The sequence below is a fragment of the Podarcis melisellensis genome (assembly GCF_964234715.1).
Source record: "Podarcis melisellensis genome assembly, chromosome: 5".
Lineage (NCBI taxonomy): Eukaryota > Metazoa > Chordata > Lepidosauria > Squamata > Lacertidae > Podarcis > Podarcis melisellensis.
Window position 1 is genome coordinate 49,890,764 of NC_138537.1, and position 27,932 is coordinate 49,918,695.

The following is a 27,932-nucleotide window of genomic DNA, read 5'->3' on the forward strand; positions in this document are numbered from 1 at the left end:
AAATGTTAAGATTACTTCATAAAAAAGGAAAATATTTTAATTGCTTTCTTAAAATGTCTAAAATAAGCCTATAGAGCTTGTAGTCTACAAGAGGGAGATGATGGCTGAATTTCATACTATCATGTTTAAAATAGGTAACTTCCAGTTCTTGCATAACAGCTTAGTTGGATGAAATGGTATCATGGGAAAGAACCATTTTCTTGGGTAGCATACGATGGGTGATATGGTGAAGACCATATTATTAAGTGGTAACCTTTACTACTACAGTAACTGAGTGACCACCCAAATGGATTATACATACAGCCCTTCAGTAACCTGAAGCATCTAATCCTTTTTTGGAGGCACAGAATTTGACAGCATACATCCTCGCTTCTTTCTCTGGTTCCAATGAATCAGTTGCCTCCTTAGGAGAAAGATAGTCCAGAGTTGGGTTGCTAAACAAGTAACAGCATCTTTAATTGGTGTGGCTGTCTCTAACTGTGTAGAGATCTCTTCTGCCCTGGTGGGAATAACATAAGAAGTAGCAGCCATGCAACCAAGACTTGAAAATCCCTATTGCTGTTTTCATCTATGTACTGATAGAGCAATAGACACATGTCCAGAACTACAGTGATAGTATTTCAGCATTTAGGGGCACTTTGTCTAGGTTCAAACTAGGGAGGCACGTTATTCACTCTGCAGTCTTTTTTAATCTTTTCTGGCCAAGTGGTGTGAACTTGAAATGTAAATTCCTCACAAGTGAGCTGACTTTTCTGATTGCCAAATAATGTGAATCAAGTGGCATCACATCGTCTAAAGGCAGGCCAGTGAATCATAATTTCCAAATCTCCTTAAGTTGTGAAAATCTAGCTTTTAGGGAAATGCTTACTGGTTTCAGGTTTAAGAGAAATCTCTTTTAAGCAGGATATACAGTTTCACATAATGGTAAGTCTCTTAAAATGTAAAATGGTAAGTCTTAAATTTTGTTCACTTTTTTAGGTGATGACAATTGGTACCGTGCTGTTGTCCTGGAAGTTTGTGTATCAGAAGTCAAAGTGGCATATGCAGACTATGGAAATGTGGAAATATTGCCATTCTCTAGGCTTCTACCGATAACTGCCCCCTACTTGGAACTACCTTTTCAGATACTCAAGTGCTCCATTGCAGGTAGCAAACCAGCTAGAGCAATTTGTCAAAAAACCAAATGCCTTAATATGTATATATATTCACATGTATACAGAGCCTTGAATTTTAATGTGTTAATAAGCAGTGCTAATGTTATGTTGTAATTTTCTTATGGAAATCCCTTGGAGAGAAAAAGTGGAATGTAAATATGAAATTAAAATTGTCAAATGTTCCATAGGGCACATGCCAGAGGTAAAAGCAGGTACAAACATAAATGCTTTCTTTGTACTGTAGGGTAGTTTTGCACACATTCACACACCCCTCTATCCTCCAACCAGGCAAGCAGGAGGCATTATCAAAGTTTTAAGGGCACATTCCAGCTAGGCAGAAACACTCAAGGAGAGTACAGGACAGGTTAGGGTATAGCCTGGGAAGAGGGTGTGTGGCTGAGGAAGAGGTGGAGCCTGGATAGATCCTAAGCGCCAGACAGAGAGGACTAGAAGGGCCACAGTTGGCCTTGAGGTCTGAGGTTCCCCACCCCTGTCTTAAAAACATTGCAAAAACTATTCTTGTGGTGGCAGAGTTCATGTGCAAGAAGGATTGCAAATGTATTTAAATATAAATGGAGTAGTTTTCATTATTTTAATGGCACTGAGTATTTAAATATAAATGGAGTAGTTTTCATTATTTTAATGGCACTGAGTATTTAAATATGAACAGAGTAGTTTTCATTATTTTAATGGCACTGATTTTAAGAAAAGCAATGTAAACTGTCAGATTTATAAGCACTAGAATTGTAAACTGTCAGTAGCATAGATTTGAATTTAAGGTTTATTTGTCTTCTAGGAATTATGGAACTGGATGGAAAGTGCTCCATCTTAGCAGCAGAGAAGCTGAAAAGTTTTTTACTGAATGAGCGTGTGACAATTACAGTGAAAGGAGTTAATAAGAATATTCACATAGTAACTGTCAAAAAAAATTCTGGAACTGATACTATGAATGTAGCTGATGAACTAGTAATCGAAAACTCGGCAAAAGATAGCAGGATTGAGAATCGTAAGTAATTTACCCTGAAGTAATTTCTTGCTAAAATGTAACCCACCTACTTACTATAAAGATTTGAAAAGTTTGTTACTCCATAACACAAATTTTTAGTTGGTACTTTATTTTACAAAATTGGAAATGCCTTGCTATGGGCAGCCTTATTGCTGTTCTGTGGTGTAACAAGAAGCTATATATATTTGTTTTTCTTTCAGGATGCGTAAAGAACACCAAGTGCTGTTGTATGGAGCTGAGAAAGCAAGTAAGTTTCAATTTGGAGTTGAAGTTCTGTTTGTTTCCAAATCCTGATTACTTGCAGAGCCAATGCAAGTTTGTTTTGTTTTGGTTTTTTGTATCCACCTTCAGACCAGAGCTGGTCTGCCCATGACGCGGGGTGAAGTGCTTGTCTCAGGCAGCAGAAGTGCCAGAGGTGGCGCTCCACCCACCCCACCACTTCTGCCACTGAGAGGGAGGTGTTCTGGCTCACAGCATTGCTGCTATCAGCCAGAGAGGTCAAGTGAGCAGCAACGTGGATCCTGCTGAGTTTGGCAAGAGCCAAGGAATTCCTGCATGCCATTTGTGGCTTGGCAACACCTAGAGGAGTGCCTTGGATCCTGCCAAGCTCAGCAAGAGCCCGGGCACAGCAGTGGCAGAAGTGGGGTGTCATGGCCAGGAGCAGGAGGCGGCAATTCCCATTATGGAAACATCAGACACTGGCATAAAACATGTTTTTAAGAGGTTGCTGCCTAGCTCACTTTATAAAACTTAAGCATTTGTTTTCTAGATGACATTTGGATGGCAAACAATATTGACTTCAAAATGTTACTGTATTTCATCAGCTTTCCAACTGATTTTCAGTACATTTCAATTGATTTTGAGAGATGAGTTTGGATCCAAATCTCCCTTCTGACAGAAGGTGTATTTGCATTCAACCTGAGATCATGATGTAGACAGGTTTGAGTATTACAAACTAGTTAGCTTAGGTTTTGCTAAGTGTGCTTTTTCTTGCTTTTTAGTATGTGTGTTGTGTGCTTGCTTATTTTTCCCGTTTTTTATTTGGAGTGTTTTATAATAATAATAATAATTTATTATTTATACCCAGCCCATCTTACTGGGTTTCCCCAGCCACTCTGGGAAGCTGCCCATGTTTGGTTTTGTTGATGGGTGCATTTTGCTGGCCTTGCCTGTTTGTGGGGAGGGTTCTAATTTATTTTTTTGACTTCATGTGTGGCAGGAATACCTCTTTTTTGTTGGGTCCTTTCACTGACCATTACTAGTTTTACCTGATGTGAAATGCACCCCCCAGGCCTAAGACAAAAATGTTCCATTATAATGGCTGTTTTTTCTACCCTTTCATAGGTTACAAAGCTTGAACAGATTATTTATTTTCTCCTAAAAGATCGCTTTGGTGAAGAAAAAGTTCCTGAAATGATAAAGCTCTTTGAAGAAGCTGTGCTGGAATGAACAGCATAGTATAGTTGTTGAGTACTGTTGAAATCCATACTGTTCACTCTAACCTAAGCCTGTAATCTTAAACTATTTAGTTGAAAATACATTCTGTTGACATGTCAGAATGTAACTACTTAAGTACATAAATCAAGGTTTATTTCCTGTCTTGCATTTTGGATTGCATGCTTGCCTTCAGAAGATGGTCTGGGCAGTGTTTGTTTTCTCTCTCTCATCCCTTATCAGTGTAACCAATTGCATCTTTATCATTACTCAAGTTGCAAAGATCAGCTTCCTCTGGGTTGATCTGATCAGAAGTTTAAAGGCATGATGCCTTCTGGATAGAAGGGTTTTTACTTCAATCTCTTAAGAAATTACTCAGTCCAGACACGACAATTCATTTAAATCTTTGTCTCCATTAAGTAGCCCATAACGGCCTCAATTATTTGGCTTAAAAATCTGTAAGTTTCTTATGTGTCTAATTATAAAATGGCTTTTCAGAAGTATTTAGGACTTCACATAAAGAAATAGATTTGTTTAGTTATTGTAGCTAGTAGAATTGTGGGTTTGTTTGTTCTTTTCATTTTTTGAATCCTTTTTGGGGGAAATGTAAGTTGATTCTCTTTGTTTTTATTATTTAAAAACTACTCCCAGACTGCAGTCCTCACCCCTCTCCTGATGATGATGTGCTGGGAAGGATTAGGATGGTGTGTGTTGAGGTGCAGAGACTGGTGCTGAATCTGGGCAGGTGACAACTTCCTGCCTCTGGTTCTCCCACTGTTGATAGTTAGCACAAAACCCTGTTTCAGGTTGGAGGTAGGTGATGGAGGCTTTGGATATGGGATACAAAGCAGGAGTGGTCCCCTAAGGACCCAGTTCCCAGGCACGTCTGTTGAGTCAACTCAGTGGATGCAGCAAAAAGCAGGAGAAACTCTGCTCTTCCCCCGCCCCCTGGCTGTCAGGTCTTCATATGCAGCTGCAGGTTAGAATTGCTCAGTTAGTCCTATTGGTCACAGTGAGATTTACTTCTGAATAAACATCCGTAAGATTGTGCTGTGAATCTTCTTTACATCGAAACATTTTACTCTTGAGCCTGTTCGTGCATGGCCTTCAGTCACAGAGAAGTGCAACTCCAAATTGATCATATACTTCACGTTGTGACTAGGTTACTAGTAAAGGCTAGAATTTAAATGTAACTACACAACTTCTGCAGATGAACAAGGTCCATGAGCACTTAATTTATTTAGTCCTTGGGATAAGATTACACTGAAGCCTGTTACAATGGGATCTGCCTGCAGGTGGTAATAGCCCACTCATAGTTACTTCTCTGGTCTCTCAGCTGATGGGCCCCTGTCACAAGGCAGGGAGCTGTGCTACATCTAGGTCAGCAGTTCCAAACATTTTGCCACACACACCTGAGTCTTTGTGCACCAGTTAATAGTTTTTCTGCCTGTTGTAGCAGTTGTACTAGATGCAGTCAAATCTTTAATTGTAGTTTATTTGCTGCGGCTGTTACTGTATTGCAATCCGAATTCCATAGAATTCAAACTATAATAGAATATAAGAAAGAATAGCAATTGAAATACAATTAAGCAGCAGTGTGTGAATACTTAATTTGATTATGCCCTATCGCCTGTCTTCAACCACCCCATCCACCGCAGACCATTGTGAATCCCTGATCAAAATGGATGCAAGCCTAACAGTTTGAGAACCCCTTTGATTTATTCTTTCTGCAGCAATGAAGGCGCTTTCTAGAAGTAAATGTATAAAGGTTCAATAAGCATCTTGCGAGACTATGCATGCATTTATGTATGAGCCATGGGGTGATTGGGGATTTGAGAATTGTGGCTGTAGTTCATGATAACATACTTGCGGGGACATGAGACTGGGATAGCTCCATCAAACATTAGCCAGTGTTTGGTGAATGGAAAACAAGTCAATTTCCTTCGAATCAACTCCAGCATTAGTCGAGATAGAGCCCTCACCACAGGCAATGGATGAGGGAAGCACTTAAAATCCACGTTGTATATGAGGACATGCTTTGCCCCAGCAACCTGAAAGGGAAGCAAAGCAGGGTGGGTCTGTGCCCCCAGTCTCCTCTGGCTTTAGTTCTGACCCCAGTATGTATTTGCTTGTTGACATTCCTGGCCGGCATTCCTCACCTTAAAGGTACATTCCTCTGGGTCAGGAAGCCACCCGCCCCGCCGCTCCTTTGGGAAGCGCCTCCCTCCCACTCTCGACGTTCAGATGGGCAGCAGCTGGAGTTCCGCCCGGAGCCTCGAGGTTGGCTTGGTTTGGAGGGCGAGGGGCGTCGATCAGCGCGTCATTCGCACCTCCTTCCGCGGGCACCCGGTCAAAAGTGTGCACGGGGCGGGAGGCGGAGGTTAGGAGGGGAAGAAGGGGCTTTCCTGGGATCGCCTGGCTGTCCGCTCGTAGTCCAGGATTGGTGCAAGCGCAACAGCCGTCGGAAGACGTTAAGGCGCTTTGGCGATCGCAGCAGCTGTCTCTGCGCCTCCCCGGAGGAGGAGAGAATCTGCCCCACGGCCACTATTGGGGGTGAGCGGCCGATGCAAGATCTGCCTGTGCTGCAGCGCAGTCCGTGACACAGAAAGGGGAGGGGGAAAAGGACGGCTAGGTGTAGAGAGCACCTGGGGGTGGAGGGATAAAACTTGACCTCGCCTTCCGTCTGGCAAAGATTGCTCTGCACTTCCATTGCTTCCGTCTGGGGATCCGCAAGGGAAGCGGTAAGTTCCACGAGCGCCTCGTTCGCGATTTGCAAAGGGAGCCGCGAGTTTATAGTAGGGAGGCTGCAAACCCGAAGCAAAAGTAAAATGAAAGCAAGTGTGCATGGTTCGGCCCTGCGCTCAGCAGCTTGGAGATCTGTGGCGCAGAGCAAGCGGCGCTTCGGGGACAGAAATCCGGCAGACCCGATGAAGAGTGAAGGAGAGAAGTGAATGCGCCGGGCGGTCCTGGCATTGGGAAAGCAAGCGCAGAAGTAGCAGAGGGCGAGCCTGCCGGCGGGGCTTGAATTTCAGCATCCTTTCCCTTTCAATCTGCAGCAATGCATTTGGGCGCTGGGTCTCCAGGAATTGCTCTTTGAAATGAGGGCGCCTCCCGCACCAGCGCCTGAAGATGCGCAACGGTCCGAGCGCAGCCGGTGGCACGTTTTGCAACTTTCAGAAACAAACTGCACAACGTAGGGCGGGGTGGGGGCTTCGGGAGTGTTTATTACAGTTGTAGATTTTCACGGAACTAAAATATCATGAAACAGTTCTCAAACTTTCAGGTTCTCCTTCCATCTTCCTCTCTCTTAGTTAAGTATTTTAATTTATTTATTTGAATGGGGGGGGGAGCTGTCCTGCCTTCTCCCATGGTATGAAGCAAAATGGGCAAAACCCCACGAGTTTGCAGTCCCATCTTCATTAACATGCAGCCTTAAAAAGAGTTCTGGAGAACTTGAAAGCTTGATCACTATTACATTGTATTTGCCCCCAGAAAGATATTACTCTGTTGTGACTTTTAGATACTCTCAAATGAGCTGACAAGGCTTTCTCCATTTTTCCCACAGAACCTTATGCGCAGTTCCTCCCAGTCCTGGACTAGCTGCCCGTGATGGTATGTTAATAGCCACAAGCAGTTTCCTAGTTTCGCAGTTACCAAAAGGGGGCAGCTGTTGCCTGCAGTGCAAAAAATCAAAAGGTGATTTATTTCTACATGCATTTTTCTTTTTGGGGGGTTGAGAGCAGTGTCTTGTTTCTACTCTGTGCAGTTAGATGGGGAGATAGGTATCTCCTTTGTCTATCTGTGTGCCTCAGGAACCGTGCCAGCTTCCTGGAAGCATACCTGTAAATAAAATGGATCCCTTTCTGCAAATGCAGCCACGATATGATCTTATCAGTGACATGTGCTCATCTGCTTTGCTGAGGGCCTCTCAGAGGCAGGTTTCTGGGAGCAGCTGTGAAAAATGTAGTTGCTGGTCTAACTGAATCAGAACAATGAGTCGATATGGTGAGGTAAGGCAGAAATGTGGCCCCAGAACAAGGAGAGGGATGTAGTGGTAGAGCATCGGCATTGTAAGCCCAGGTTCCCAGATTCAACCATTGCACTGTCAATTAAAAGTCTGGAACAGGTAACATGCCTGGAACAGACATGAAGCCTGCGGCATTGGAGTGGCATGGGAGACTTTAGGAAGAACAACCTATTTGCCAGTCCCACCAAATGGTCCTATGTAAGATGTGCAAAGGAAAAACAAAATTTATTCCTTTCCCTTTAATGTAAACCTAGCCTATTCTTTATATTCCCTACCAGTTCATCACTTTATCTTTTCTCTTGGCCTAATCAATCAAAAATTGCATTGATGCCTCAAGGAATATATTTTTCATGGATCTCGGTAAGGTGATTCCGTGGCAGAATGCAATGGGGAGTGAGTGGCCCATTGTAAGATTTTTAGTTGGACCAACGCCAACAAACTTACTATTCACAAATAATTGACCATCTTGTATGCACAGTAAAACAAGGGCCATGTCTTGACTACTATGGGTTGGATGGTTTAGTGGGGATGTGCATGACACTAGTCCACTGGGGTAGGGTCTCATTTATTTTTCCTGAAGGGATTTCAAGGCCTTGTTATGAACAAAAGGTAGCAAATATAGGCCAGATCACTACCAGCTGATCAATGATTATATGACTCACCAAACAAGATGTGCACCTGCTCACCATTTTGCTCTTTGATTGCTCTTCTGTTAGCCCTAGATGATTCCAATTTCATTAAGTGTGTAAGTATCTGTAGCCATAAATTCTGCATCTTTTGTCTCAATAGGCACTTTAAATGTGATGTATGTGAGTTGTTGTTAGGCTAATTCTTGTGTAGGGCTGTGCTGTGCTCTTTCTTTCTTGCCTTAAACACATTTATTCAGAAGTAAACCCAACATGGGAGTGCATAAGATTCCAACATAAGTCTCCAGCATAAGTATCAATAAGCTGCTTTCCTCATTTTGCTTGCCTGTTTGGCTGCTTCATTGTGAAAATTATGAATCTTTGGACTACTCCACCCATTTTACAGCCGCAAACATGAGCTTACCAGTACTTCTACATGCAGTAGGAAGTTGCATCAATCCTTGTGTGATATACACAGTAACACAGTTTACCTTTACCTATCATATATACGTGTGTAAAACAAGACTTTCCAAGGATGATATGGGGATTCCAAATTGTTTATGCATATTCCGGTTGTGACAGGAGCTTGAAATAAAGGGCTGTTTCTTTAGTGTTTCTTTCTATATGAACCAAATGAACTCTTTGCTCAAGAGTTTTAGAACTTGTCAACCAAAGCAAATATAAGCCTCCCTGACTCACCTGTTCCACCTCAGCTTTCATGATTTGTAATAGCAGGTGTATCTAATTCAATTAGAAGGCTTAAAATAAGTTGAAGTAGGTCTCTTGCTTCATCTAAAATGGTACTAAATAGGAATCAGCATTTGGTCTGTCTGTCTAAAATTAAGACTAACCAATTTGCATTACAAAAATGTAGCTTTTCTCAGTTCAGAATTGTTCATGCTCATCCTCAGCATGCTGTTTTCAGTCTGTGTTGACTCTTGATCCTGCCGCCTACAAAGTTTGTTGTGGTTACTTGATACATGTTTGAAACCTGTTCCCTTGACTAGGCTGTGCCTTTTCCTACTTGCATGTGTCCAAAGTGAACGTAGAAGGCAGTGGTGACTGCAGTCTTGGCATACGCCCACCCACAATGTCACTGGGCGAGTCTGGATACATCCTTCCCCTTTGCCTGGACAACCTATTTCTGTTTTCTATTGGATACACTGGGGGGGGGGTTATCAAACTCTGCAGAATCAGTCTGCAGTGAACTTTGACTTTCAGAATGTCTTAAGAAGCACTTTTCATGGGGCAAATAAATATGCAGTACATCTAGATAGTGTGTGGACGCCTTTAGAAAAAAAATGCAAAAGCAATCTCCACTGATTCTAGAATAAATGCAGCCATAAGCTGCATCTGCAAAAAGAGCACGAAAGCTTGTATTACTTGTTGCACCAGCTCTTTATAACAGCTAACCTTTAAAACAACCAGATTCTTTTTCAAAGTCTGTTTTATTTCTAAGATTCCATTATTATATGAGTGTTCTTTCAGTCTCCTGCTGCAAGGAGAAGGAGGAGGGCTTGAAGTCCCCAGCCTAATGAGCCAGCTTGTTGTATGTTGGATCCATATCAAAAGAGAGGCAGTAATTAATTAAAGTTGTACCTACTGCTTGACACTTTCTAATGATTTATTCCCACCCCATTTTTTGGCAACACTTGTTGAAGGGCCTGTTGTTCTAGGCAAGTACACACTTCAACTATTTTGATGATTATGTCTGCTGAGGAGAAGAGTTAAGCAAAATTGCTATGAACTGTGCTCTTTAGAATTATATGTAGTCGCCTACATGCCTGCCCTCTTGGCAAATGTAGGATCAATTCACCCAGCTAAGAATGTGAGATGAATTTAGGCATATGATGCTCAGATTTTTAGGTGCTTTGGGTTGTGTTTTAGTGTTTATAACTGCCTGCCTGTCTTTCTTAGGTGATAATAAGCATACACAGAAACTATGAAAAGCAGAAAGGAGGAGTTGTTTTATTTGACATTAGTTGCTTCCTACAAAATAGTCTTTAAGCGACATACAAAAAGGTTGAATATCAACTTAAGGAGCCATTTCTAGATGGTAAATATCCAGTTTGCACGACTGTTTGATATCTGGTTGCATGGGCTGAGTTTGGGCATGGAGCGAAGCAGATCTATGGTTATATATTGCACTGCCTCATCATTTTTGGAAACATTTGCGTTAGGAAAGTTATAGTGTGTGCTCTAAACAGCAGGAACTTGTGACATGGTGAAACATTTGCATGGACACTTTGTCTGCTCATACTTGATTCCGCATCATCTCTTAGGGTTGTGTGAGCTGGCTTGAAACTCCCTATCCTTTGATAATGGTCCTAATCCTTCTCATTGCTCTTGTTTTTTTTAAAAAAAGAATAAAAAATCTATACCAAAGTTGCAACTCTTAAACACTAAACTACTGACAGACATGTCCAACCTTCTGTGTCTACATATGAAGAAGGTAGTATGATCGAACAAAAAGTGTCCAATGGTGCTTTTGGTTTTACATCTCAGAGGCCACATTTTCAAACTCCACTTACCACAAACTGATCAACCTTCTTTGTACAGTGATGCATATTTTGCCCAGTTGACTTGCAGCACATTTTCCCATCAGTGTTATGTTTTGGAAGCCACAAGTTTTAGTAAAACATCAGAGCTCCATTTTTTCTTGTTTCTTTGAATGGGTCTTATTCCAGGTTCTCTGCAGAAAGGGGAAGAAGGACCATAGCTCAGAGCATCTGTGTTCTTGGTTGTTCCCCTTCAGCTGCATTCTTGGTGACTGTCCCTCAAATACAAGTTATGGATAAGGCCAGACTAGACACATGAGGCAATTATGTCTCGGAGAGATGTGGTGCCCTATTTACATATAACTCAGAGGTGGAATCTACTTTTTGCACAAAAATAGAGTGCATTGAGGAGGGGAGCAAAACCTCTTCTCTTGCCTTGTTTTGCCGCTCTCTGTAGGTTTAAGCCAAGGACGCAGGTGCAGGTGGCATCTTTTCCAGCCCAGGGGCCATGTTTCCTTCTGGGCAACCTTCCAGGGAGCCACATGTCAGGAGTGGGCAGGGCCAGAGACAAAAGTGCATAGAGAAATTAATATAAATGTTACATTTGTAAGTAGTTTCCACACATGCTCATTTACACCTCTCTAGCCATCATCCAAACAAGTAGAAGTTTGAGGCCACATTTCAGCCCGGAAAATGTACTTGGGAGTGCAAAGTAGGAGGTGTGGTCTGGAGAGAGTTCTGAAGTCCAGAAAAAGCCCCTTTCTGGCTTAAGCATTTATTTTTCTTCCCACATCACAGCTGGGCTTGGGGGCAGAGTGCTTAAAAGAAATGGAGCACAGCCATAGCGGTGTTAGGCATTCTTCTTACCTGCCTGCTACTTGGTGGTAGTTTTGGTTAGATGCAGACACTTCCATCCCTGATTTATATAGGAATAGGGAAAACACACACTTAAGGTATCATATGTAGTTTGGTCCTGTGTGTTTATAATAATATATATATATATATATATATATATATATATATATATATATATCACACACACACACACACACACACACACACACACAGTATTAATATGTATTATAAATGCAGCTCAGGCTCCTTTAAAACTTTTGCACAGCTGTTGTTCCATTCACAGCTATGAACATTCAGACTCTTTTAGTGATACAAATGTTTGTAAGTACTGCCTAATAAATTTATTCATAAGTGCATACTATGTTTGCTGCTTTCAGTTTTTCCTTTAAAATAGTAGAGCAGGGCAGCTGGGTGAAATAATTTCCCTTGAGAAATCTGAGATCTAAAGTTGAGATAGGAGTGTCATGAAAACACCCTTATCTCCCCAAACTTTGTGCTATAGCGTCCTGGTTGACTCACCTGCCAGGGCAAGTGGGGACTTGTTCATGTGTTTCTGGGAATTTACAGTCAAGCAGTGCTGGAGTTATTTGAGTGTGCATTTGTGGGGAGTGTAGAAATATATCATTATCTTATTGGCATGTACCAGGAGATGGACTGGAGAAAGAGGGAACCAGAGCTATTTGAGGAACTCTGTTGTTGTTACCGTCATTTGGTTAAACAAGGAATGGGGAACCTGAGTCCCTCCAGTTGTTGTTGGACTACAACACCTGTGTTCCTTGGCCATTGGCCATGCTTGTTGAGTCCAGTGGGAACTGGAGTTCAACAGCATCTGAAGGGCCACAGCTTCTCCATTCCTGGGTTAAAAAGAGAATGACCTGTCCTGTAGAGAATCAGCCCTTTGAGCATTAATTATGTTTCTATTTATAAGAAACCTGGTATACAAGTGTCAGGTAAATGTCCAGTATTCAACTAGTAAAATAAGAGGTGGTGGGATTTGAGTCTCCCTAGAAAGCATATTGCCTCTGACGTAGGGGCATGGACTGTGGTTGGCAAGGAGAAGCACTTGTGCCTTTTCAAATGTACTCTGCTTGAACTACCAGTTTGTAGATGCAAAGAACCACCTTGGTTCATACATGGTATAGGAAAATGAGGCTCCAGGGCATCCCAAAAGCCTCTGGAAAGATTTAGGGGCCAAACACCAGCAGTCCTATGTTAAATACGTTTCTACCGTTTTTAGCTCTGACATTGGCCAAATACCTGAAAGGATATTAATCACTATCTCAGACTATATCCAAGGAGCTTGATGTAGCAAATGTTGAGTTCTCAGCTGGCCTTCCATTAGGTATTAGCCAGGCTCAGATCTACTTGCCTCCATTGATAGATCTATACTGTGTGACATCTTTCTTTATATATCTAGTCTACCTTCAGCAAGAGATGCTGATCCGTAGGCATTAATATGCTGCTTCCCAGGATTCTAGCCTAAAGCTTGCTATTGAAAAACAGTGCTGAACCTGAGGAGCTCAAATTAAGCTTTGTGAGTTGGTAGATGGGGCATTATATATATAGCATAGCACATGATTCACAAACAATAGATCAAGACTCGCCAGTGAGTCATGCCAGCCTTACGTCACCAAACTATAGTTTCCATGTACAGTTTAAATGGAAAGTTTTAGCTACAGTAAACTTGGGCACTAGCCAGCTAGATAGAGGCCAGATCTTTGTTTATGCAAAAATGTCATTGCTGTTTAGAGCAGCATAAGGAGGTTTATAAGTAGCTCATAAAGTTAAATGGTGCTGATGTGTGACATACAGTCAGAAAATGGATCTGTTTGCAGTTGTGTAGCGTGCACCAGCTGCCACTAATACTCTTTGATAGTCAGGATCTTAAAAGTCAGATAATATGTTTAGCGCCTTTCCTAGAAATAATACGTGCCTTTTTACCCTGCAGTGCTGTCATCATGACCCTCTTAATGTGGCTTACCTCCGCTTGCATTTTCCTGTTTTCCCAAGGTGAGTTTACAAGGTAAATAGCTGTGGGTGGAATGTGGTGTCCTGCAAAATCTGCCCTTTTAAACACAGGAGAAAGTTGGTGATGGTTGTAGAATAAGGAATAAGGCTGCATCCCCTTAGGCACAAATTTGTATGGTACTTGTTCATCAGCTCCACACAGATGTGTGACCAAATCATACACTGTGCTGTGCTGGGCATGAACAGAAAATGAACAATATCATTGGTACAAATCTTATAACAGCATTTGTGTGGTGTCCAGAATGGTATAAAACCAGGTTACTCTCTTCGTTCTTTAAGTTACAACGTGCCACACAATCCTTCTTTCTGATCCTGTTGTCTCACAGCAACAGGAATCAAGCTGACTCAGCCAGCCAAACTGTTGCTAGCCAAACCGTTGCTTACTGCAACACACAGGAGGGTGAGAGTTTCCTGAGAGGAAATTACGCTTGCTACACACCTCCTCTGGTTCTCCTGTTGCTGTGCTGCTGCAAGCTTAACCATGGTTTGGTTTAGGGTGACATCCAAACCTGGGCTTGTGATTTGTTTTGCTGGAGACAAAATACAAGCCCAGGTTTGGATGACAAACTAAACTTGAAACATCTCAACAGGAGTGGGAACAGCAAAGACTAGCTGCAATCTCATTTTTGGGAGCCTGTATGCCTAGGACATTCATATGCCATAGTTTGGCATGGCATTATGTCTAAACCTTCTCAAAGTTCTAGTTTATCAAGATCTGTCCGGAGGGCCCAAGCAAGGCCTACCAATTCGTGAGCCACAAAACTCTCCAGTGAACCCCATCAAACAAACTTTATGCTGTGACCTGGTAAAGTTTTAAAATGATTAACAAATATTTTCAACTGTAAGGAAATTACTCATTTTATACACTGATACCAGTCAGATTTAAGTCAGCTCCGTCAATTCCATAACATTTTGTTCAGTGTTGAAGCAACGTGGGTGGTATTTAACCCAGAGTAGACCCATTGAAACTAATGATCACGACGACTATTAATTTCAAGAGTAAAATTTAGTTGAATATCGCCTAGTATTCTTTTGTGTCTTGCGTACCTTGATAGCCTTTCTGAAGCTGAAAAAGCTAGATTATTGTGCTTATCGTATGACCATTTGCATCTTTTAATGGGTGCCAAAGAGAAAGCACACAAGCTATCCTGTCCTCAGGGGCGGAGGAAGGGGGGTGCAGTGGGGCGATGCGCCCCGGGTGTCACCACTGAGGGGGGTGACAAAATGGTGGGCGGCACTCACTGTGGGGCTTGCAGCACACCCAAGCCATGCATCTTTCCTGGGAGTGACACAGTGGCTTGGGTGCCCGTAGGCTCCGTGCTGCCCCAAACTGTCTGCCTGCTGCCTCCCCCCCAACTGTAGGGCAGCTGAGTGGGAGGAGGCAGGCAGACTCCTCAGAGGCCCCGCATCACATCCTGCCCTGGCTGGCCCCACCTTTGGGTGCAGGTCATGTCCGCCGCCCGGGTGCCCAACGGGCTTGCTCTGTTGCTGCCTGTCCCTATCCTGATATTTTCTGGAAATCATCTGAAAGCAATACTTTAAAGAGGTTCTGTTAAAATATTTTGCTAATAGCTGGTTAACTGTGTTGACGACTTGATTTTATAGCACTTGTGTCATGGAGCATCCAAGAACTGCACGTCAGCCAGGAAACCATTGAGAAAATTTCAGCAGCTGGCCAACGTGAGTGTTTTTTGTTTGTTGCACAAAAAGCTCTTGCAATGCCTAGTTCTCCCGCCTGCAGATTTGTACCCTTCATTACATAATCAACATATTTTTATTCACCCAGCTATTTAAAATAATTTCTGATCTTTGACTATGAGCTCCTAATGTTGTGTAATTTATTCTATATTTATGCTGCCAAGCTAGCTCGATCTGCAGGCTGAAAAGTTTTTATGTTGCTGTAGTGGGAGGTGAACTTGGGGAGAAGAGCAGCTGTGGAAACTGTATGGTTTATACCCATTAATTGTGTGTTGGGATGTGTGCTTGACACCTTTGGCTGTGCATTCTGAGTATATGTGTCTTTTCCTAGCGGATTAATTTCAGCTATAGTATTATCCTCTGTTGCTGAAACATCTCAGTGTTCCAGCAACCGTTTAATGAGGGGTGCAGTGGACTATTGCCAGATAGGAATTAACAAGGTTACTGTATAACATGACTCAGTGGCTTTCAGTGGAATGCTTTAAAACTTTCAATCCCTTTTAATCTGTTTTTAGGGGGGGGGGGGGGCGGACTGATTTCAAATCTTTTTAACTAGGCAGAAATCGAAGCCAAAGGGAATAATGATGTGCTGTCCTGGAAGACAAAGTGAAAGAGAGAGGAAATCAAGAATAAATTCATGGCTGCCTTCTTTAAAAATGCAAATTTCTCATTCCTTGCTGCATAAACAGTTCCTACTTGTTTTTTTAAAATTAGTTCAGTTTTTATATATCAGAGGAGTTAGGATGGGTAACAACGGTTTAAGGTGGGAGGGGCTATAAAAACAAATACAGTACACCATAATATGTAAGCTACGTAGGATTTAAATTGACCCACTATACCTGTTGAATGTCAAAATCTTTTATCAATTAAATGCTTCTTGTCCCCCTAATGCATTTTATCTGCAGGGGGGTTTCCTCTGCATTGAGGGGCAGCTGGGCCATACCACTGGTCCCATTCACAGATGACACTGTTCCAGCCACCTACTGTTCACAAGTTGAGTCTGGAAGTCTGAGCAAGGAAGCATTTGCATGCAGACCTCTATGCAGTGCGGTTTTGCTTAAAAAAATTTTTTATAGGGGTACTCTCATTTTCCTACTCATATTGAAATACTGCCCCTCAATTTAGATACACAAAATGTTGGGGGGTATGCGTACCCCTGTGTGTCCCCCCCAGAAAAAAACACTGCCTCTATGCAAAGTACAATCCTATATGATGGGTAGTCCAGGTCAGTAAAACCCTACATGCATAGAAATCATAGGGTCCAGGGAGCTGGGGACAGGGTTTGGGCCATCATGTGAAGAGGTCTCTCGGAATAAGCCAAACAAAAATATAGGATGTAGGGTTTTCATAACTGGCTTCCCCAATGTTTGCTTTTACTCATAAGCAGATGATAGTGGAACTCTGAAATTGATTGGAGCAGTATGGAGCAAGGCGATTTAACTCTTCCCTTAAAGATGGCATTTCTTGTTACTTTATTAGAATAATGTGTGTCCCACCTTTTACATCTACCAGAGTAGGACTCTGAGAAGCTAAGAACATTCAAGAAACAACAAAGCAATCATTAAAAATTAAAATGGGGAGGGGAAGAAACAAGACACAAGAGGGCAGATAACTGAAAACATAATCATCTGCTTAAAATAAACAAGGCTAATAAAAAGCCTTGCTCCTCTACTGCACACAGCAGCTTCCGAGGTGTGGATTGAACACTGGGCAGAGTGGAAAGGCTAGCAGGAACCCTTCTCTTAGTGTCACCGCTGTAATCAAAATTAAGACAATCATTTCTCCTGCATGGCTGCTGTGAAAAAACATAGCAATAGAAACTTTAGGAACGCTGATCTTAGATTTCTCCCACATTTAATGGAATTTGGCCCATATAGCATGGGGGAATACAATTTGTAAGATTCCATTTCTGATTTTGCCCATTGTCTCTGCTGTAGTTGGGCTTTCAGTAACTGAATCTGATAGCTTTTCTGTGCACTGTTTTGAGTGCTGTAACATGGAAGCAGCCTTTACTTGCCGACATGCTTATTCCCTATTTATCAGTGCAGTCCTTTTTCTTCCCCCCTTTTTTTTTACTAATTTCAGGGATGTAGAGTATTTACAGTGACTGAAACAAATGTTTTCCAAATTTCCAAGGGCATGTTTGTGCTTTGCCCATTTTCACAGGCCCCTCCCTGTAAAATGAAAGGATAACCTTAGCTTAATCCAACTCTGTCAACTTGAAGCTTCTACCTTGGCACACACTCCCAGCAACTAGTAATTGCCTTGCAGGCAAGTTTGTGCATGCTCAGGTAACACCAGGACATGGTCTCAGGAAAACCTGATGCTAGTATGAAACTGACTCTGAGAAACTTGCTTCAAGAAACCACAAGTGTTTAAACTTATGAATTTAATAGAATCTTAGAGCCGCAAGAGACTGTAGGGATCATTAATGCCAAGTCCCTCAAGCAGAATGCAATGTACCTAAATCATCCTTAACAAAGCTGTAAAGTCAAAAGAGGCTCCATGACATCTCGTTTGTGTCTTTAAATAATAAGAGAGAGAGAAAATTCCTTTCAGCGCATAGGCAGTCATGATTAATCAGCAATTTATGGCAGCTACTATTGCAGATATAACTTCTGCTTCTTTCAGACTGCAGTTTCTATGATATTATGACACCCCCCCCCCCAATGAGAAGGTTAGTTGAGCTTAGAGGAATGATCCATCTTTGGGGAATATTAAGACCTGACCCTGAAAGTTGTTGACCCAACTAGGGATGTGCTTTAAGGATCAGTACAGAATCTGTGGTTCTGCAAAAGCTGTTGGGATGTAATTCCCATCATCCTTGGGCATTGGTCATCCTGGCTGAGGCTGATGGGAATCAGGGAGTCCAACAGTATCTTGAGGGTTGCAGGTTTAAAGGCTTTCTCAGGCTGGTGTTTGGAACCGCAAGGCAAGACAGTTGCTTGCAACATGTAACCATATGGCTACGTTCAATATTATCATCTCTCCCACTTCCTGGATTTTGGAATGGCTGGAGTGATGCTGGTTAGATCCTGATCGCTTGTGATTACAGACACCACACAGAGAGGGGTGTGTGAGTGTGATAAAACTAGCCTACAGTACAGAGACTAAATTCACAGTTATTGTTCTGCCTATTTTTGCCTGTGCCCCTTGCACTGAAAAGGGTTCTCCACTCGTGATCTAGAGGCTGAAAACTTTAGCAACTGGGAACAAAACAAAGAAGTGTAATGTACTGAGTTTTTGTTTAACGAATGGTGATGTGCATTTGAATTCTTATTTCCTTCTGGACCTTCACTTGCTAATGTATTATAATGAATGTTATCCTTGGTTTCTTTTCAGCATGTATACTTCATCCCACCCCCCGCCAGTCCTCTTCTCCTCCTCCTTCTGTCCTCCCAGCCAACCTGACTTCTTAACATTATTACTATGTGTTGTGATTAACCCCCCCCCCCCTTTTCTCTTCTGCCAGTAATGAATTGCTCTGCCCCAGTTGATGTCTTGTTTCTGTTCGATGGATCCTACAGCATTGGCAAAGGGAGCTTTGAAAGGTCAAAATACTTAGCAGTCAAGCTTTGTGATGCTCTGGACATCAATCCAGGAAAGGTGAGCGCCCTCCACCCCCAGTTTATTCCACTCACTGGGTGCCGTGTAGAATTTGGGAGATGCATGTTGTGTATATCTGTAGGAGAATATAGGCAACTTGGGGAATTCTTGTTAGTTTATCTTTATGGGGTTTGCTAGTTCACTTCCCATGTCTGTTCTTGCTGTAGCCATTTTGAGCATTCCTGGAATGGTAGCAACTGCATAAAAATAAATCCGCCTTGTTTACCTTCCCTCCCCTTTCAGGTCAGAGTGGGAGCAATACAGTTCAGCAACACTCCTCATTTGGAGTTCCCTTTGGATGCATATTTCACCAAGCAGGAGATAAAAGACAAACTCAGGAAGATTGTGTTCAAGTAAGAATTATTATACGTGCGAGTTCTTATTAAGGAAGTTAAAATAAGTAGTTGGCAAGTAATAGTTTCATTCTGATAGTTGCATGTTCATGTTGTATTTGGAACATTTTACTTTCTATGTTGTGAATGAAATATTTTATGATTTATTCATTGATTTATATCCTGACTTCATTATTTTATGGAATCGGGGATGGGGGGGGCATCCATTTGGTTCCCAACTGGTCTCCTGTCAACCAGACCACCAGCTTAGCTTCAGCAATATGATGGCCTCATGTACCTCCAGATCATTTCCTGGGACCTAACTTAATTGGTATATTTATATTTAAGCTGATTTTCTATATCTAGCCATATTCGATGTCCCATGGTACAAATAGTTTAAATGTCAGTCTAACTTAACAAAAAGGCTGGCATGGGAGTAAGTTATGTTTAATCTAATAGGTCTTATTTCCAAGTGGATGTGTTAAGAATCAGAGTGTGGGCCACCAACTACAAAAGTTCTGCTAGAACAGACCAAAGGCATGGATACAGCTTCCTATTCTCACAGTAGCCAACCAGATGCTTATGGGAAGCCAGTAAGTGGGACCTGAGTGTAACTGCACTTTCCCTATTTGTGATTCCAAGTAAAATAGTATTCAAAGGCACACAGCCACCCACCCCCTAAGTGTGCTTAAGACCATGAGATTACAAACATTACAGTGAATCAGAGATGGTCTCTTGGTGACAACCTTTATGTACAGCAAGGACTTACCATTCCTTAGCTTTGGAATTCCTTCTAGTGTACATGCGTGGTGGTTACATTCTGGACCTCCACGTTCATCGGCGGCACCCACATAAGGCCACCTCTCTCCATTCCGCCCCCTTTTGTGATGTCACACACATATCAGACACACCTAAGACAGTCACTGCCTGTATTCCAGAAATGATGTAGGGGTGTGTGTGTGTGTGTGTGTGTGTTGTGGATATTTTTTTTTGCCCCCAGGGATAGACATGAAGTGGCTAATTTGTGCTGTTTTTGCATATATATTTCCCCATAACATGGTGTAGCCTAATATTTAGAAAGTTTTCCTCATTTTTACTTATTTTGAAGCATAGTTCCCCCCTTCTCTCTCAAATCCCAACATGTGCACACAGACACTCTATGCGTCAGGAAGATCTCTGCACACCTCCAGGGCTCCCACACAGCCCTCCCTCTGCATGATCATTTTGGACACCAAGTATGCACCTGCCACCAGGAAAGAGATGGAGGAGAGAGAAAAATGGGGTTCTGTTGTGCTAAGTGGAGATTCCTCTATGCCTCTTGTGGGACTGGATTGAGCTGTTAATGCTTCAAGAGAAGACAGAGTATGAAAAGCATACCCCTGATTCCTCTTTGACTGCTTCTGAAGTGCAACTGAAAGCAGAGGCTGTGAAATGGTATTGAATATCTGGAATCTAGACACGTGCTGACATTCCTTTAATGCTGAGAAGAGGACGTTGACAGTTACAGCAGAGATAACGTCCTTCAGTTTGCCAGTAAATCCTGGTTTTAGTTTAAAGATATCACTGGCAAAAATAGCCAGGATGGCAGCAACCACTTCAGAGGGCAGAATTGGAAAATATGAAGGTCTGCGTTCATGGCCACTTGGTTCTCTCCCTCCCTCTTCAATCTTTTGTCTGTGGCTCTTAATGCTAAAATAGGCTTCAAGCAGTTTAGAAGTATCACAACCAATGACGTATGCATTAAAATAGTGGGCCAGATTCAGCCACCTCATTCTGTTAGTAGAAGCCAATTCAAGGATTCCCGCTAGTGCATTGGGGCTGTGAGTCGATATCTATAGGGTGATTCTGGTTCGCATAGTGTTCTCCTTCATGGCTAAGCCCATTGTGCTTCACAAAATCACTTTCTTGCTGATAAGACACATGAAAAGGATAAGCATCCTGCCACAGTGTTTTTAATCACTTGCATGCAAATTTTACATCACTTAAGGGGTACACCATTCCTTTCTCTCTCTGGGTGTTAGTGCCAAGAAGACACAGTGCCAGAAAACAAAGAGGAGGCTGCTTTCTGGTGACAAACTCACACGCCTCACACGCAGGTATTCATATGAATGTGAGGTATGCGTGTGCCAATTTTGTCGTAACAAACAATGTGGAAAGGACATTCCTGGCTTGGTTGGTAAACTAAAACCGAAGGGCCTGCCAACTCATTGACTGAAAGGAACTCCCATCTCCTCAATCGAAAAACAGTCCTGGTTGCACAGGATCTAAGAAATCATTTTTTTAAAAAAAAAACACCTGCCACATTTAAAATCAAAGCCATCAAGAGTTTCGAGTCATTTGGAGATGGAAGCAAAGCAATGACAAAATGCAGCTGGCTCAGGAAGATTTGACTGCTACTGCAGTGTTGCTGATGCGTTCTTGACATGTGGCTCAAGAGAGAGAGCGTTTAAGTAAGGGAATAAAGAGGAGACCTAGAAAAGATCAAAGCCGGCTCTGGCAGGAGTTTAGAGAACTGAGAATTATAGGGTGGTACAAAGAGAAGTGTGTAGATTAAAGAACCAAGCACCACAAAGCGTGAGTATGATCAAATACTGACTACACAAGGAAATACAGAAATCACAATAAGGGCCATTTTTTAAAAACTGAATAAACATGGCCCAAAATAAAGAGTTGTAGGCATGTGGAAATGAGGGGGTAACATAGTGATTTATTTTAAAAGGAGTCTATTCACAATTTTGCCCCGATCATTTTGAATGGAAATAAAAGCAGCTCTAAGAAAGAGTAACTGGAAATGGTCAAACTCCCACAACAGGCATAGAAAACAGAGATAATCAAGGGAGTTTTGTTATAGAGTTAGTTGGAGTGGTGACTGGAAGTATGCAAGAAAATATAATACTGAATATGACCATTCTGCAATTCTCACCTTAGATGGCCTCTTCAGTTATGCGAAGTGTTAGCATTGTGGCATTGCCACCACCAGCACACTTGTTTTACCACACTGTATATCATTTCCAGTCTTTCCTTGTGTTTGTTGCAGTTTAGATTCTTTGTATGTCAAGCATGATTTCTCACAGCAGAAGAAGAAAAACCCTGTGACAGCCAAAATACTTGGCTAATAGAGCCAGTGACCAGCTAGTAAAATCCGAGGGGGCTTCCCAGAACGGCACTTAATGTCTTGGACTTCTGCAGCCTACCATTTAACAGATGTTGGAGTGCAAGTGTGGGGGCAGAGATGAAACTGCACCTGCAGTGACTCTTTAGAAATCTTTGTAACCAGCATCCCCCGCATGCAGGGCAAGATGAATCATGGCATACATATATAACTTGGTACCCGGTGACTCTGCATGTGTGAGCTGCCTCCATTGGATGCGGTGACTGTTCCTCGTGTGCGAGTCATTACTTGCTCTTGTGACTGCCAAGAGATGAACTTGCATCATACGTGCACTCACCCTGAGTGCCAGGTTCAGATCTCTCTCTATGAGAAGTAGCTTGTTTTGTGTTAAAACAAATGAACCAGAAGATAATAGAGTTGCCCCAGGCTGCAACCTGGAGATTCCCCTGATTAGAAAGTACCATAGGACAAGTGTTTCTTTTGAACCCTCTGACTGTGAATGGGTGGGGCAATTTGGACCAGAGAAGTGGTGTGTGGAGAGTGTTCATGTTCCTCTCCAGAAGCTTGTGGGGTTTTCTCATGTGGTAGAAGGGCCATTGGATTTCATTGTACAGTGGTACCACAGGTTACATATGCTTCAGGTTACAGACTCCGCTAACCCAGAAATAGTGCTTCAGGTTAAGAACTTTGCTTCACGATGAGAACAGAAATCATTCTCCGGCGGCGCAGCGTCAGCAGGAGCCCCCATTAGCTAAAGTGGTGCTTCAGGTTAAGAACAGTTTCAGGTTAAGTACAGACCTCCAGAACGAATTAAGTACTTAACCTGAGGTACCACTGTACAGTGAAACCTCGGGTTGCGAATGTGATGCATGTGGGAGGCACAGCGCTGCGATTCAGCACTTCTGCGCATGTGCGAAGTGCGATTTAGTGTTTCTATGCATGCGCAAAGCGCCGAAACCCGGAAGTAACTCATTCCGGTACTTCCGGGTTCGGCATGTCCATAACCCGAAAACACGCAACCCACAGTGATTGCAAGCCGAGGTATGACTGTACATATGTAATGTGTAGTTTCCCCCCACTTGATAGTAATGGGTTATTGGATAAGACTTACTTGACTCCAAAGCAATGTATAATGACTGTTGCCTATACAGTCAGTAGGGAAAGGGGAGAAGAGTGAAGTAGAAATTACATTTAAGAGGAACGTGCACCATCTCAAAACATTTTTTGCTCCTCTTTGCTGTCCTGCCTGCTGGAAAGGAGAAATGCATTCTCGTTTTGCTCTCAAATAGCATATTTGTGTATGTTGCACCTATTTTATCAAGATTGTTTTTACTTATGTGATACAGCCTTCTTTCTTCCAGTAATAGTCTCCATCACCTGTTGACTTTCCAAACAAACCATATTCTGTATTCTAGCATTTTCCCTGAGCAAATGACAGGTCTTCTATTGGAAACGAAGCAGAGAGCAGTGTTAACTTATCCCCCTTCTTCTTCTGTTTAACTCAGAGGTGGGAGAACAGAAACAGGACTTGCTCTGAAATACATTCTGCGGAAAGGATTCTCTGGGGGCAGAAACTCATCCATACCGCAGATCCTTATAATCCTTACTGATGGGAGATCTCAGGGCAATGTGGCAGTGCCAGCCAAGCAGTTAAAAGAAAGAGGGATTGCTGTGTTTGCTGTGGGAGTCAGCTTCCCAAGGTAAGTTTATCCTCTAGTCTAGAGTGGGAAGAAGCCAGGGGTGCTCCATTACTTATTGACTACCAGTGACTGAAGAAAAGGCTTGCAGTGGAAGTGAGATTTATCAGGCTAGAGAGTTGAAGAGAAAGTGGTGGTCCACATGCTAGAAACCCATCGCCAGGGAGAGTTTTAGGCATCGCTAGGGAGAGCTTTGTATCCCAGAGAGGTTTACATCAATAAATGAAGAAAACAAAACAATATAATAAATAAAATATACTAAAACAACTCCATAACCACACACACACACACACACAACAACAAAAACAACATTAAATTATCCACGAGTCTATAAGAAAATTTGACTTTTAAAAAAACCCTGGACTCCTATGCCTCTTCCAAAAGCATGGAAAAAGGCATGTGTCTTGACTTGCTTTCTAAAAGAGCATTATGAAGAGGCCAGGCACACCTCAGTGGGGAGCCAACTCCACAGGAGCCACTATCAAAAAGGTCCTTCCCTTTCCTTGCATTAAGTGTGCATATAAAGCTCCAAGGTGTACCTTTGTGTGCATCCTTTTTCTATTGATATAATGGCAAGGGTGTGTGCTGGAAAATCTTTCGTTAAAGCAAATGTGGTAAGAACGGGAAAAGAACGTTTGTGTTTGGAAAATGTAGTAACTACAGCAGAGCAACGGCTGCTATTGGGCTTCAGTTTCACACACATCTATACATGCACCATGCTCTTTTAAATAGCCCCTGTTAATTATGACACCCATTGCCATTAGGTTGTTGCCATGCTGCAGTCCTTTATTTGTTGTGCTGAATTATTTCTGTGCAGATGGGAAGAGCTGCAGGCACTAGCCAGTGAGCCGACCGAATGGCACATCCTCTTTGCCGAAGATGCTGATGACGCCTCCAATGGTTTATATACCACCCTTACAGAGTCTGCTGTCTGCAGCGCTGCATTTCCAGGTAAAAATGGTTTTTAGTCGTCTACACACTGATTAAACAAGTCTTGCCATCTATTTTGTTTAGGCACTAGCTGTCACGTTCAGCGGGGTTTTTTTGTGTGTTCCTGGACCCAAAGCCTCATTTGTCCTTCCTCCCTCCAGGCTGCTTTTCTAATCTAGGGCATTCTTTCTGTTTATCAGAAGGCAGGAAGGAAGAGAAATTCCAGACAGAGAGGGAGAAAGAAAGAAAGAGAAGCTTCAAAGTCTGGTGATTAAGGGTAGAGCTGCTATTTGCCTGTAGGGTTGCCTGTTTCTGAGAGCTTGAAGGCAGCAAGTGAGACTCTCCAGCAGTGGTGCCGCCTCATACACGGCCGTTCCGTCCCTGCACACGCCTAAGAGAATTAAGCTGCGTGTTATATTTACTGTAGAGCGTGTAGCAATGTCTTCAGTTTTTGATAATTAAACCATTAGTGTGGTGGGATGCTGGTCCTGCTGTAAATGTCGCGGGTTGTATCCAACACTGCGCAGGTAGAGTTCCATTTGAGCCAAGGGACTTGCCCTCCCAAAATCTGTTTTCCAACCTTCTGTAAAAGATTTTAAGGAAGTGAGCGGGGGGTTGCCAAGTAGAGGAAGGAAAGTTCCATTGTGGAAGCGGAAAAGCAGCATTGGACGCAACACGTTGTGCGGTGAGGAGAAGTCGTCCCCCCCAATACTTTTAATCTGAAGCCCTTGCCATGGGAGAGGGGCAGTTTCCTTGGAGATTGGGGTTGGGAAGGCAAGAGGTAAGCTCCCCCTCAATACACACTGTATTTATGGTAGGAATTGTACTTCCGCCCCACCCTACACCTCTTAATTTAATTAACAACAACAGCAAAAACCCAGAGTTTGTTCCATGCTATACAATGCCTATTAGGTGTAATTTGACCCTTTATAATTGTATATCACAGCAAGCAATACAGAAGCCTGGGCAACGCCTAGGGTGGGCTTCAAGTTAGAGAGGGGGTGCTACCTAGCCAAGTGTCCTGTGTTTCCCTTCCCTCCACTGCCCACCTTGTTGATTGCCCAGTTTTACCCCGTGGCAGTAGCTACATGAAGTATTTGGGTGTATTGTTGGAAATTCAAAATGGTGGTTGGCTTCCCTGCCATTGCTATCGGAAAAGCAAGTGTCCATGAAAGACAGAAAGCTGCCTCATATCAGCTCAAGCGGTTTATCCATCTACCTCAGTATTTTCTACTCTGACTGGCAGTGGCTTCCTAGGGTCTCGGGCAAAGGGCTTTCCTGTAGCCTGCTATCTGATATTTTCAGCGGGAGATGCCAGGGATGAAATCTAAAGCCTTCTCATGTAAATAATGTGCTCTTCATGTTTTGCTGTGCTCCCTTTTTGGGGGTGCAGAAAGTTTTCAATCTCAGGCAATGAATGCCTATGCTTGAGACCATTTTCTCCTTGCCCCAGGCTGCGGAGCTGAATCTCACTCGTGCGAACGCAAAACACTCGAGAGAGTCAAAGAGTTTGTTGGAAACTACTTTTGCTGGAAGGGGTCGAAGAGCAATAATGCCGTACGCACGTCGCTCTGCCCATTTTACAAGTGAGTCAGCAGCAGTGTGCTGCCCCTTTAAACCCCAGTGGGGATCAATGAAATCTATATGTATAGGTGCCCTAGGGAAATGAAGGTGATGGCTGGGCAGGAGCTCAGCACTGTCCTGTCCTGCTGGCCTCTAAGCAAAGTTTTAAAAAATGAAGTTTAAAAAAGTGGGGGAGAGGCAGGAGAAACGGAGCCCATCACACACAAAAAATGGGTTTCAAACACTCCAAGGCTACACCCACAACAGCACCTGGAAGCTAGTGTCTCCAGCAGATTTTTGCATTTGAATAAAAAAAAGAGAGATAAAGAGGCAGAGAGATTTGGCTGAGTCCAGTTATAGTTGGAAATCAACACAGTATCTCTTGATTCAGATGCAGGGCACATCTTTGTATTCCTGAATTCCCTCCAGTGTCACAATGGATTACTTTCCTCGAGGTAGAAAAAGAGCCAGGTCCAGAACTCTCACAGCTGGCCCTGGTACGCAACCGAGGCCTCTCCGGATGTTTTTCATGCCTCTTGGTTGGAAGAAACACTTCTTCTCTTGTCTTGCTCCTTTGACAGTGCTATAAGATCATCCCTGATATGGGGCGAAGGCTCAATCACTGGCAGGAAATAGCCTCTGCTCATATTGCAGCCAATGCTAAGCCCAAAGTCTGCAAACACAGGGCTATATTGTCAGCTTGGGGGCAGCAGGTCCAACAAGAAAATTCCCTGCATGCTGAGTTGAGGATATATCCTAAAATTATGCAAGATAAGTAATGTCAAATGCCTGTAAAAGGAAGTAGTTGCATGCTCAAATCTTTGTAAGAAGGGCTTGTACCCCTAAGTGAAATATTTGAGAAAGGACTTGGAAAGGAAAACAGATCTGTGTGCCTTTTGTAGTTTTGTTTTGTTTCTGTATATAAAGAAGTTTTAAAAGATGTAGTATTTCCTTTCAGCTCCTCCCCCCCCCCTGCATCCCCCACTTGTTTCCTCTATGAGAAATCTACCTTGGGGACTAGCTAGGGATGGTGGGAGGAAGCAGGCTTGTGATAGCACACACACAAATCTTGATTGAAGCAGCGTGGGAAGTAAAGAAATAAAATAGCTTTGAAAAGAGCAATTTTTTTTGAGCAGGCCAACAGAATTCTGAAGTTGGAATATCTTACGTAGTACGTAGATTTATGTAAATGAAGAGCATACTTTCAAGATGTACTTCTCGGGGGTTACAGCAAATGTGTGTGTATGGGCAGCGGAGCCAGCGATTATGCAGCTAGACATTATTGGACTCCAGATCCCATCGTCCCTGTCTACTGGTCTTGCTGACTGGGACAGATGGGAGCTGGAGTCCAGCATCTCAAGGGCAC

At 42.8% G+C, this 27,932-nt stretch overlaps 2 protein-coding genes across 10 annotated transcripts in view; both read left to right on the plus strand.

Annotated features, from left to right (window-relative positions):
- TDRD1 (tudor domain containing 1) overlaps positions 1 to 4,642 on the plus strand; it is a 28,900-nt gene extending 24,258 nt beyond the window's left edge. For all 4 annotated transcript variants that reach the window (XM_081912149.1, XM_081912148.1, XM_081912151.1 and 1 more), the window contains 4 exons: positions 979 to 1,146; positions 1,951 to 2,160; positions 2,361 to 2,407; positions 3,505 to 4,642. In XM_081912149.1, the coding sequence (XP_081768275.1) occupies positions 979 to 1,146; positions 1,951 to 2,160; positions 2,361 to 2,407; positions 3,505 to 3,609 (530 nt within the window). In that variant the 3' untranslated portion in view covers positions 3,610 to 4,642. The remainder of the gene's footprint in view (positions 1 to 978; positions 1,147 to 1,950; positions 2,161 to 2,360; positions 2,408 to 3,504) is intronic.
- Positions 4,643 to 4,755: 113 nt separating this feature from the next.
- The window catches only part of VWA2 (von Willebrand factor A domain containing 2), a 37,919-nt gene continuing 14,742 nt past the window's right edge, over positions 4,756 to 27,932 (plus strand). For 4 of the 6 annotated variants that reach the window (XR_014168548.1, XR_014168549.1, XR_014168550.1 and 1 more), the window contains exons 1-9: positions 4,756 to 6,335; positions 7,160 to 7,290; positions 13,549 to 13,610; positions 15,234 to 15,308; positions 18,799 to 18,932; positions 19,176 to 19,285; positions 23,882 to 24,076; positions 24,891 to 25,024; positions 26,457 to 26,589. Coding sequence is in view for 3 of the 6 variants with exons in the window: in XM_081912157.1 (XP_081768283.1) it covers positions 13,559 to 13,610; positions 15,234 to 15,308; positions 18,799 to 18,932; positions 19,176 to 19,285; positions 23,882 to 24,076; positions 24,891 to 25,024; positions 26,457 to 26,589 (833 nt within the window). In the remaining 3 variants the exon portion in view is untranslated. Of the gene's footprint in view, positions 6,336 to 6,449; positions 6,734 to 7,159; positions 7,291 to 13,548; positions 13,611 to 15,233; positions 15,309 to 18,798; positions 18,933 to 19,175; positions 19,286 to 23,881; positions 24,077 to 24,890; positions 25,025 to 26,456; positions 26,590 to 27,932 lie in introns of those variants that run through there. The other 2 variants (XM_081912159.1, XM_081912158.1) reach the window with 2 other exon arrangements.